The 11,837-nt window shown below is 54.0% G+C and overlaps 1 protein-coding gene across 4 annotated transcripts; it reads right to left on the minus strand.

The window, feature by feature from the left end:
* Positions 1-512: 512 nt before the first annotated feature.
* Positions 513-11,208, minus strand: TBC1D20 (TBC1 domain family member 20). Of its 4 annotated transcripts, none has more exons than XM_059862271.1 (8): positions 11,065-11,208; positions 8,625-8,810; positions 7,421-7,500; positions 5,701-5,948; positions 4,874-4,975; positions 3,833-3,974; positions 2,990-3,177; positions 513-2,856 (listed from the first exon to the last, which is right to left on the minus strand). In XM_059862271.1, exons 1-8 carry the CDS (start codon positions 11,105-11,107, stop codon positions 2,583-2,585), a joined length of 1,263 nt encoding a protein of 420 aa, XP_059718254.1. In that variant the 5' UTR covers positions 11,108-11,208; the 3' UTR covers positions 513-2,582. The 4 variants fall into 4 exon arrangements, with proteins under 4 accessions (XP_059718254.1, XP_059718257.1, XP_059718253.1 ...); XM_059862274.1 differs by having other exon boundaries at positions 5,762-5,948; positions 7,421-7,504; XM_059862270.1 differs by lacking the exon at positions 11,065-11,208 and adding an exon at positions 9,539-9,869.
* Positions 11,209-11,837: the final 629 nt, after the last annotated feature.

Genomic DNA, 11,837 nt, shown 5'->3' on the forward strand with positions numbered 1-11,837 from the left:
CAAAGGGACTGAAGCACTGTTGAGAAAATGGCTCCTGGAGAAGCCACAGGCAATTAAAAATAGCCAACAGAGCTGCCAGCCTTGAGCCATCCAGACAAAACCGCTTCCAGCCTGGCCACGGCGGCTGCATCACCCCAGCTCAACGGAGCGTGCCCTGGGAATTGGGCACCATGCCCAGGATCTCCTCCTGCAGCCGGGCATCCAGCCTGGGGTACAGGGCAGGGTGGCAGGTCAGGCTATTTCCAGCCCCATGCTGCTGATGGGGGGGACACCCCGGAGAGCCAGCAGCACACACAAGGCCTGGCGCTGGCCCAGAGGGAGGCAGATGGATGGAGAACAGTGACCGGGGCACGCACACACCCTTTGGCTCTGCTCCTGCCGCTCTTCCCACGGGGCTGCTGCGTGTGAGGCCACACTGAGCTGGCCTGGCCACTGCAGGGAAGGTGCCAGTTCTGGGCCCTAGGGTGCCACAGGAGCAGATCTGGCAGCCCTGGTCTGCGGAGGGCAGGAAGTGTGTTTAGTAACTGTTTATTTTACAGTTTTAGGGCTTGTAGAAATCTGCATTTACAGGTGGTGTATAAGTCTTTGTACAGAGTAACTGAAGCACCCTGGTCTCCTCCCAGGCCCTTCTCCCCACACTGGGGAGAACACAAGAACTAAAGTGCATCATGGCCAGGGAATGGAGGGGCTGCAGGGGCTCCTCCTGGGGGGCTCCAGCCATCACCTCCTTCAGCGTAGTGTACAGAGCAGTCCTGGGCCCTCCATCAGTATTCCCAGGTCACCACACTCTCCTGCACCAATGGTTTCTAAAGTGCTAAGTGACCCAGCCCCCAATCCTGCTCTGCTGCTGTGGGGGTGCCAAGGGGCCAGGAATGGGCTCTGCCTTCAGCCACACTGGGAGGAGCCCCCTGAGCAGCCCCAGGTCTCTCCAAGGCCACTGGCACCATTGAGGAGAGGAGGGAACAGGTCTTGCTGCCTGCCTGGACAAGGGCAGTTTCACTTACTCCACATTTCACCTGCAGAGGCAAAGGGAACTCCTGCTCAGAGCTTCATGGGAACACAAGTCAGGAATGAAAACTGCCCACCTGCCCTCTGGCCAGAAAGGCACATCCCTTCCATGAGCAAGGGCCCGTGGGGCAGACCAGAACATACCCAGGGCAGTTATGGACCAAGATGGGTGGGAGTGGGGGGTGCTGAGCTTTGCAGGGCATGAGTTTTCTTCTCTATCCCAAAATCCCTTCAACCAACACCACCTTTTCAGGTGTGCAGCCCCTGGGCATGGCACAGATGGCTTTGGGCACAACAGAACAATGATGGGGCAGCGGGAGGGAGCCGTGAGGGACAGGTAAGGACACTTGAGGGAGATTTAGCAGCTTGGGGGAGAGGTAGAGGCATAGAGTGTCTATTGGCTCTGTCTCAGTGGGACACTGAGTTGTCTAGAAGGATTTGCTGCTTAGCTTGGAGGGCAGGGAGCGCTGGGACTGCCAATGGAACTGGTGGGGAGATGGGACCAATGCAGGGGTCAGGGTGGCCTTTCTGGCAAACCCCTCATGTTATTTCCAGAGGTCATTCTGAAGCCTGATCAGCTCGTGGGGGAGGTTTTTGTCACATTTCCAAGTGCAACAACTATCCTGTGTAAAGTGTTTCACAAGGTGGAGAAAGCCTTTCTCCCTGTGGGCATGTTAATGTCCATTTCCAGAGCTATTAAAGAAGTCTGCAATGGGTGTTTTCAATGGCACTAAGACTTGTGGTAGCATAACCCGGCACATGACAGTACATACCCTTGGCAGGGTGACCACACTCGTGCTCATGTCACTGACCCCAGATATGGTCATGGTACTGCCAGCACAGCAGTGGCAGTGCCTGAGAGCTCAGGGGACCTAAGGTCTGCTCCTGGCCCCTACAAACAGATCAGGCTGCAAAGATGTGGAAGCAAAATGAGCCAGGGAGTGTTACATACTGAAGAGAAGCTCACAGCATTGTGCTGGCCAGGGTGTGGGAAAGGTTTGGCTCTGCTCAGAGGGTGCCCAGAGGACAGGGAAGAGCTGGAGCACCAGCAAAGCTGAAGGCAGATCGTGGGGCACACTGGAGCAATGAAGAGCCAAAGGGCTGCCCTGTTTCTCAGGAATGCAATGCCCCCTACCCTCACACACGCAAGCACCCAGAACAAACCCAGTTGGACACTCCTCCAGGTGAAGATGTGCTCTCACTCCCACTAGTTTTTCCCACAGAGAACACAGAATCATTTGGGCACAGCCCACACACAGCTCTCCCTCTGTAGAGTCGCCTGAGCACAGCCTGAACAGCCAAATTTGTCCATACCTCTGGTTCCTCAGGAGACAGCAGGAGTGCCTGTCTGCTCACCCTTGCACAGGGAGAGGGGAACAAGATGAGCATGGTGTGAGGAACAGTCCTGCTGGGCTGGCTCCCTCAGCCTCTGTTACAAAGGCCAAAAGCATTACTGGATGCAGTAAGAATAAAAATAATCTTCAGACAGGTCGTTTCTGGACATGTCCTTCATCACACATCAGCCCTTCCTGCTGGGGATGGATTCAGTGACAGCAAAGGCCCTTCCTCCGGCTTCAGGGGAAAATCTGCAGCTGAAACTTGGGTGCCCACTCCAGTGCGCTCTTCACCATAGCCAGGGCAGCTGCTCCCAGTGCCACCGTCAGCCCCATCACTGCCAGCTTGACAAAGCGGTTGGTCCGGGGCTTTGTCAAGATGGATTTTGTCCGCTCCTCCCCTCGGAGCCGCTCCTCCCCTCGGAGCCGCTCTCTAAAGCGTTGCCTCAACACAGTGTCTGGTCTCTGCTGCACTGATGCCAACTCAAAGTCCTTAAAAGTGGAAGCCGCAGTTCTGCAAGAGAAGGAACGGGTCAAGGAGCATCCCCCGCTCACCCCTGGGACCAGCCTCCAGTCAGGAAGATCTCCACAGGGAGGCAAGACCTGGCAAGGGGATGCAGCGAGCACATGGGCTGCCCAGCACTCACCGTTCCGCCTGAGCTGCCTGAGCTGCCTCCTTGGCGAGTTCAGAAGGTGGAAACTGGACAAAAAGGTCCCCGGCTTTGCTGATCAGAGACTCATAAGGAAGGTCCTGTGGGATCTGGGACAGGAGGTGGTGGACAGAGGCCATGTCACACTCACAGTCCAGAACTTCCTGCTCCCGGTGCAGCACGATCTGCAGAGGAGTGAGAGAAGCACAGACAAGGAAGTGGGGACAACTCCTTGGCAGATGCTGGCACTTGTTTCAGAGCCAGAAGAAAAAACACTTCACTTCCAGCTGAAAGACCTTCTCCAGGAGGACACACTGCAGTGAAGCATTCAATGGGAAGAGAAATGCCAAACCCCTTCTGAGACTCTAAGGCCATAGGAAGCCTCTTTCAGGGCACTTAGGTCTATCTGCTGAGCAGAGTCTGTTATTGGCAGGTTGGAGACAGGGGCAGAACCTCAGCAGGGTTTGACTTCATGACTTGCCCTCCGCTATAGGAGGATGGGCAAGATGGATGCACAGAGCAGGGCTGTCCCCAGCCAGCCAGGCATCCCAGTATGTGACCAGAAGCAGGACAAGCACATGAGAGGAAACAAAAATACTATGTCATGCTGCCTCCACAGCACCAAACTGGTAAAGGCTGCACATTTGGACACCCTCAGGCTGCCCTGAGTTCCCTTAGATCCCAGCTGCCCTTCACCATCACCAAGGACACCGGTGACCTCATCTGCAGAGCAGGGTACAGCTGGGGACAGCACCAGCACTGGGTTTGCCTGCCTCCCTCTGCAGCCTCAAACTCCTCAGAACAACACAGTTAATCCCTGACCATTCCATCAATACCTACCACAGCTGCAAAATAAATGGGCATCAGCGGGTGGCAAGCCAGGAAGAAGTCATATAATCGCACAACGTGCCGGAAGTCAGATAAAACGTGGCCAAACCAGGTGATCAGCCAGCTGAGAGCAAAGATGGTTCCCACCTCCGCACTACACAGAGAAAGAGCATTAGGTCAGCCTGGAAACAGGGATGAAATGCTCCCAAGCCAGCCCTGTGCTGCACAGCCGTGCCTGGGAAAATAGAGCTGGCTGTCAGTGGAGCACTGAACCCCCCCAGAGCAGGAACTGCACCTCTGACAGGAAAAATTGTTTATCCCCTGTGCCACCCCCTGCAGCAAAGTGCCGCCACTACTTGTGTCACATCCAGTGGGGCCACAGCAGAGGTCAAACCCTGCTTTCAGGAGACCCTGAGTGTGTCATGTATCATGGCAATGTCTGGCTTGCTGGCCTGAGGGCAACTGAAGTCCTGCAGCACAGACTGATGTTTGGGTTCCTTCCTACCCTGAGGACTTACTAATTCTGGGAGTTTGCAATCAGGGTTGGTACCCAAGGACATTCTGGCTATGAAAAAAACCACACACCTGCACAAAAAAGGGCTCTGAACTGACTCTTCCCACTCACCTTCCTGCTTCTGATTTGATCTGCCCAGACACACCTGTGTGTCCTTAATGCAAAAACCTGGGAATTATCCCCAGAACTAACAACAAACTACAGCAAGGTCCCACCAGCCACACAAGTGGTCATGTAAAGCAGTTGTAGCATTTGTACAACACTGTCCCCAAATTCCCAGCCCTACCAATACAGACTGCAGACAAATGGGCTGAAGATGGCATCAGGTAAAACCCCTCCAGACAGGCATCACAGGTTTGAGCCTACTCAGAAATAAGTGCCACATGCTTCTGGGGTGCCACCATCAGCTGTGGGACAGCTGTTGACTCCCTGAGGAAGCCACTATGGTGCTGGGGATGTGCAGGTGAAAATAGCCCTGTGAACAGTAACCTGAGACAGGCAGGGGAGAGTCAGGAGGCTCTAAGGGGACATTTGCATACCTCTGCATGAAGTCATGCACCTCAGGGTTCACCTGGTCTATGATGGGCATCAGGTAATTTAAAATGTGCTTGGTATTATCCATCGTTGAGTCCATAAAATCCCTGAGCAAAGATTTAAAAGAATCTTTGTCAAGCAACAACGTCAGCGAGTCCTCCCTCTAGAGAGGCAGCAGAAGGTGAAGTACATGCAATAAACAGCCTTGCTGGCAGGGTGGTCCCCAGCCCCAAGGAATTCTGTCCCTTTGGAGCAGCCTTCTTCCAGCTTGTCTGGGACACGCAGGGCTGACCTGCACACAGAACCCAGGCCCAGACCATCATGCTGCTGTCAGCTGACACTTCTTATTTTGCTGCAGTGCATACAAGAACTGTAAAGCCTTTCCAGTACCCAAAATCTGACTCCTGCCTGGGAGAGGAGAGATAATCCCTCCAAACCACACTCTCCAGCTGGAAGCTTGCTCTTATTTCAGTGCACAAACAGGAAAGACTCTTCATGTGGGGTACAGGACACTGGTAGTACAGACCATACTGCCCAGGGCTATGCAAGGACAAGTGGGAGGCAGGAGCTGAGCCAGCCCACAGGACTGGAGAGGCCCTGACAGCCACACAGCCATGGATAATGCATGTGCGTTGGCTTTTCCAACTCCAAGAGATGCTACAAATTAACTGACAGCCTTCAATTATCCCTTCCCCAGGGCACAGCTCCCTGCAAAGCCACGTGATGTTGTGTGGCCAGGCTGCTCTCAATCACCCTCTGGGTACAGGCATGACAGGCAGCTGCTTTAACCCAAGGCTCTGCCTTCCCAGCTCCCCTTCCAGGCCAGCTCTACCTGCACAGGTGTCCCCACAGCCTGAGGACATGCAGTTGGCTCCTCTCCTCCCACTGAGTACCTGAGGTGATGCGTTGAGAGCTTCTCCACCAGTGCTGTGGCCAGCCTGTCCCCCACCACCAGGAGGAAGGTGACCACGATGTCATGGTATCCCTGGTAGTAGTGCAGCTGGGGGTTGCGCTGGAGGACGTGGAGGATGATATCGATGAGCTCCTCCTGCAATCCTTCCCTCTGGTCATCTGGCATCCCTGAGGGAACAGCAAAGGTGGCACAGCTGTGTCACCTACCAGTGCCTGCTGTGGGAGCAAGGGCGACTGTGGTGTGCAAGGAGAGCACCTGTGCATTTACTAACCTGCCTGATCCCAAGGGATGTGATGCATAAGGGGAGGGTGGTAAAACTGGCAGAAAAAACTATCCAAAGCCCTAATGCTGTCTCCCAAAACTCTGCAGGACAGGGGAATTTGGCCAGTTGCTGAGAGGTTTAATCTTTAGATCTGCAGAACCCTTATCTGCAAGGAAGCTGCTGTGGAGGATGACAGCAGTGTTTACAGATGTTTGTACAGTGCTGCTGTGAAGAGAGAATTGTTCTACACTCCCAGCACAGATGATGATGTTTTAGTAATTTTTAATTTCCCAGGAGTTCCAGGAAAAAATTCAACAGGACCCATTTTCACAGAAACTATGCCAACTGCATCAGACTGCGAGGCCTCTACCAGCACAACTTTCTATCAGTCCCCTGCTAACAGCACGTGTTTAGGGACAGGATGTCACAGGGAAAACATTGTTCCTGCTTTGCACAGCTGCAGCCAGTTTCTGGCAGCCCTTGTCAACAGATAAAACACCCAAAGGCCAAGCAGAGAGTCCCAGCAGAGATTCTGCAATGACAAAGTCCTCCTTTTCCTCTGCTTCACTAATGTGGCTAAAAATAGGCAGGAGGCTGCCATTCAAGGGCAAAAAAATCTGTAGGAGCAGAGCCTCCAGGAATCAGGCCTGCACACAGCATCCAGGCCTGCAAGAATCACAGTGAATCAAGTGTTTATACAAAATAAAAGTGGCAGAAGGGGGAGGCAGATTCTGGCCAGAAATAACGACTGCTCTGCACAGAGAGCTGCTGGATTTAGCATTTTAAAAATAACACAAGGCATCAGCCTCCCATCAGAACTAAACAACTGCAGAACCATTTTGCTTCTAAATGTTTTAAGTTCCGTTAAATTTGGTGCAAGAACCTGATTTTCAGACTGTTTTATACCAGAGGTTGTTCTAAGCACAGACAAACCCGCCTACCCTGCCCCTGAGCTAGGCCATGGACTAAAATAAACTGAAGCAAATCGCATGTTTCTCAAGCTTTCCATCTGTCCTAATCTCAACAGGTCATGGTGCACAAGATCCATGCAGGATCCATCCTCTCTCTGCTGCAACTGTCTGCCAATAGCAGCCTCCTGGCAGAGGAGCACAGTGGGGCAGGGGAAGGGAACATTGGAAAAGCCACATCAAAAACCATCTGTGCAGAGACAGCTGAAGGAAACTGACGGCTGCAGAAGGGCTTCACTGTAAGGAGCAGCTGCTGGGAGCTCACACGGGAAACGTTTTCTAGAAGTCAGGTCCTTGGAGTAATAATGGAGTGTCACCTTCTGCAGCCTCCCAGGGAGGTGTGAGCCAGGAGGAGCCCCATGGCATTGCTCTTGCCCCTGCAGAGTGGGAAGAGCAGAACCCCCCTCACCTGGTGGGAAGCGGCGCAGGGATCGCCGCACATCCAGTAACACTTGCTGGTAATCCTTATTGTCCTCTCGCAGCTCCTTCCTTGCTGAGAAAAAGAGGAACAGGATTAACATGAAGCACTGCAATGGTACTGGGGAAAGAGTGAGGTGAGGGAGCTGGGAAGATCCCTGCTCAATGTGGTCATGATGTTGCATACCCCTCCTACTCCACTGTATATCCCTTTTTTCATGTCACACCTCAGTCCCGTCCTTGCACTTTCACTGCCACACACTCTGACACTAACAGCAAATGAGACAGTAATTTCTTTAGACAACACATGTTAAAATGCTTAAACTGACAGCAGCAATCCCAGCAGTCCTAGAAACATCTCTGCTCCACAGTTCTGCTGTGCAATTCAAAGTGTACTCAGCAGCAGCACTGGAGGAGTGCTGTGGAGACCATAAAGATTCATTTATAAAAAAGAAACAATTCAGAAGAAAATCTTACCCAGGGTTAGCTAAGACAGTTAAAACAGAAAAGTTCAGTGAGCCAGCAAATTCCTTCTATGAGATCATGTAAAGTTAAACCTTGTCTTCCAGCAGCTCTGGTCACCTCACATCACCCTAATGCCACCCAGCTCTGGACTGAGGCGGGGGGATGCACGTTTCCAAACAACCACAGAGTCAGGAACAACAACAAAATCTGTCCTGGGTGACTCTAAAACTACAGGACCTAGAGGTCCTGCATTGCTAAGGTTTAAAAACCATCCGGGTACTTCACCAGGAAGGTTGCTGTCCCTGCGCCTGTTCTGACCAAAAAAACACAAAACAAACTGCTGCCTGGGAGAGACACATCAGGATAATTTTGGCCACACCAGGGCTCAGCACAGCCACCTCTTCATGGAAGCAAAACAAATCAAGTCTGATTCTTTCTGCTGCACGTGAACTTACATATGTCAGCTAGTGCTCAGGGCCATGCTGACTGCATCCACAATGAACTGATTCCATGACTATCACTAAAGAAAACAACAAATGATGTTTTTATAATTCATGTATTGTTTACATACAACACAGTATTGGTGCTGAAGTGAGTCCCCTTTGTACATGACCTTAGTGGGAAATACAACACACACAGGGAAAAGACAGGTCAGAAAGCATATCCCTCCTCTAGGGACAAAGTTCACTGAGCTGTTCCTCCCAAGCAGTTGAGTCCAGGCTGTTCCATACCTGGAAGAGGGGGCAGGTCGTCTGTATTAACACTGAGCAGCTTTGGCCACACTTTGCACCGGATCTCGTCCGTGAGCAGCCCGCCCTCGCTGATCGCCATCCGCCTCAGCGTTGCCACGTTGATGGGGTCACTGTTCAGAGCCTGGTAAATCTCTGCCACTTTTCTTTTCTTCTTAGCATCAAAGTCTGCAAAAGGTCACAGAGACATGAGCTGACAGGCAGTGGCAGCACACAGCAGGGGCTAGCAATAGCCACTCACAGTGATGTCACACGCACACACAAGGGAGATGACACAGGACAGTCACCATACTGTCAGGACAGGGATGACTTTGGTGGGGACCCCTCCAGCTGAGTGTCCCCATTTTTTCAGGCTCAGCATTGAGAGCACCTCAAAGGACACTCTCACTACTTCCCTATCCTGGGGGTCCCACTGTGGGGGGCAAATGCTGCTCCTCCTGACACCGGAGCCACCACCAGTGCCCAGACGGAGCCCTTGGCTCCTGTCCTTCCCAATGGCTCATGGCTCCATACAGGATCAAGACAGCCCTGCAAAGCCATCCTGAAACTCTTTGCCAGCTCAGATGTCAAGCAGTTCCTAAGACCAGACTAAGAAAGTGTTCAAAAAAAGGTTAGGAAAGTGTTCCCAAAACTGTGTTCCTACCGACTCCCAGGTGCATCCGTCCTAGGAAGAAGCCTGAGTATTTCCACTGACAGCAACAGACACAAGAAAGGACATAATTATACCAGAGTTAAAGAATCATAAGCACAACAAACACATACTTGCCAGCCATCTGTACACACACAGCTCAGCCAGTAGGAAATAATTCCCACTGTTTTGAGGAGCACAGGAACTCGGGGCAGGGAGGGAAGGGATAACACACAAAGCACACAGTGCTCAGGTTAGACACACTTACAGGACACCAGAGCGCTTCCCAGGGAGCGGAGAAGGGACACTACTTCACACCACATGGTGGAATTTGTCACCACTGCCTCATGTGAGGAAAGAGAGAAGCAGCCGAGAGCCACTCGATATCCCACACTGGAGGAGTTCCCAGTAAGGAGGCTTTGCTGAGCAGCTGTGGGACTGGAGTGCAGGATGAGGCCACAAACACTGCCTTTCCCTAAAGGCTTTTCCCATAGATGCAACTCTTGGGATCAAAACAGGATTCATTTTGATCTCAAGAGGGGATCCCTAGATCCCCACGTCCCTTCTAGAAAACAAGGGACATGTCCAAATAGGATTTGGAGTGGGAGGAATTGAAAGGATTTCGATGGAGAAACAGCTGTTTCCCAAGGCCGTGCCCTCCCAGCAGATAGGGGAGCTCGTTCCTTTGCCCACGTGGCACCTCAGCCACTGCCGCGGCCCTGCTCCTACGAGCTCCTGGCTGGAAGTGCAGCTCTCAGCGAGGTCTGAAGGGAGCCGGCAGGTCGGCAGGCTGTTCATACACATGGACGCTAAGTAGGTCGAGCAGTGGATGCTGTTCCTTCTCAAAGACCCTTTTAAAACACTTCTTGGATCAAAACAAGGTGTAACAGCCTACGACAGAGCTCCACCTCCCTCCGAATTCCAAGATCCTGGTAACATTAAATCTCCTATCACTCACACAGTAACTACAGTTTCTTTTATTTCCTTTCCGGCCCCTTGTGCAAGCAGAGTTATTTGCACAACAGAAGCCAGCTCTGTTCAGCCGGTTCCCTATTCCCAGCCAGCTCCCTACCCCCAGCTGTTCCTGATCCCCTGCCACACGCACACGCTAGGCTGTCACATACCGATGCCTCGGGAAGGAGGAGACAAAGCCTACGGGAGAAAGAACTATACACACACAAAGAACTTAAGGAGCAGTGGGAAAGAAGCAGCACATCTTGCGGGCTCCTCCTCTCAAACTTACTAATAAAGGCCGCAATATTTACACTTTTCAAACACACGGGACAACAGCTGCGACTATTACCAAAACCAGTGCACTGCAAAAAATGTTTTATGCAACCACAAGACCTTAACTCGAAGGTTCACCCTAGGAAGAAGAGACACAAACGCAAGGTGAGGGCGGTCTAAAACCCAGATGAGTCCGTCGGGGGTTCTGCACCGCTGCAGGCACCGGGCAGCGACACACGGCCTCGCCAGGTCCGGCCAGCCCGGCGCTGCCGCAGAGCCCTCAGTCACTGCCGGGGACCGCCCTCGGGCATCAACCGCGCCCGGCTGCCTCCTACCGCCCGAGCCCGCGGCGGCCGCACAGCCGCGGGGTGGGCCGGGCCCTTCGCTTGGTCCCGGGATCCCCGGGACCCCCGGCTCCCCCACCCGCTCCCGCGGGGCGGCTCCGAGCGCAGCGCCGGCCCCGCCCCGCCGCCAGGGGGCGCCGCCGCGCCCGCAGGGGGCGCTCCAGCCCCCGCCCCCTCAGCGGAACCACAGCCCCCCGCCCGCCGGGCCCGGCCCAGTCCGTACCGTGGCCGCCGACGCCGTTGCGCGGCGGGCTCTGCCGGCCCATGTTCCCGGGCACTGCGGCGCATTCCGGACCGGACACCGGACCGGACCGGGCCGGGGCTCCGCGCTCCCCGCGCCGTCCGGTCCCGTCCCGCCCCCGCCCGCTCCCCCCGCCCCCCGCCCGCCGGCGCGCGGGCGGGACGTCACGACGCCGCAGTGCGCAGGCGCGGCGCCGCTAGGCGGGTCACACGGACGGAGGCAGCCGCGCATGCGCGAAGGGGAGCGCTCAGCTTAGCTGCGCCCGCCCCTATCGCGCGTCTGGGGCTGTTTAAATCCAGCAAAAACCAAACCCGAACCCTCCCCGATGGCCGCCGGACGGGTCACTCCCAGCGCTGCTGAGGGCGGGTAACACACCCTCAGTGGTGCTGCACACTGGGGCTGCTGCCACCGCGCAAAAAAACCCCGTGAACCCTCCGAACTCCCCAGTCAGTGCTTGCAGACACGGCAGTGGGAGAGCGAGTGCCCGGCACTTCTGTAAGGGCTTGTCAAGGCCACAAAGCTCTTTCCATGCACAGGGGTCCGTGCAAGGGCTGACAGGCACTGGGGCCATCCACCACTCCCGGTTTCCTCTTCCATTCTTATCCTTGTGCAAACCTCCCTCACGTGGAATAACAAAAGAACTGGGTAAAATGTCCTGCATAGCTCAGAACCAGTGCAAACAAGCTGTATTTTGTCATACTGGGTGCTTTTACGGTACAGCACATTGAGGTAACAGTCAACACAGTCCAACTTTC

This window comes from Haemorhous mexicanus, chromosome 18, assembly GCF_027477595.1.
Source record: "Haemorhous mexicanus isolate bHaeMex1 chromosome 18, bHaeMex1.pri, whole genome shotgun sequence".
NCBI lineage: Eukaryota > Metazoa > Chordata > Aves > Passeriformes > Fringillidae > Haemorhous > Haemorhous mexicanus.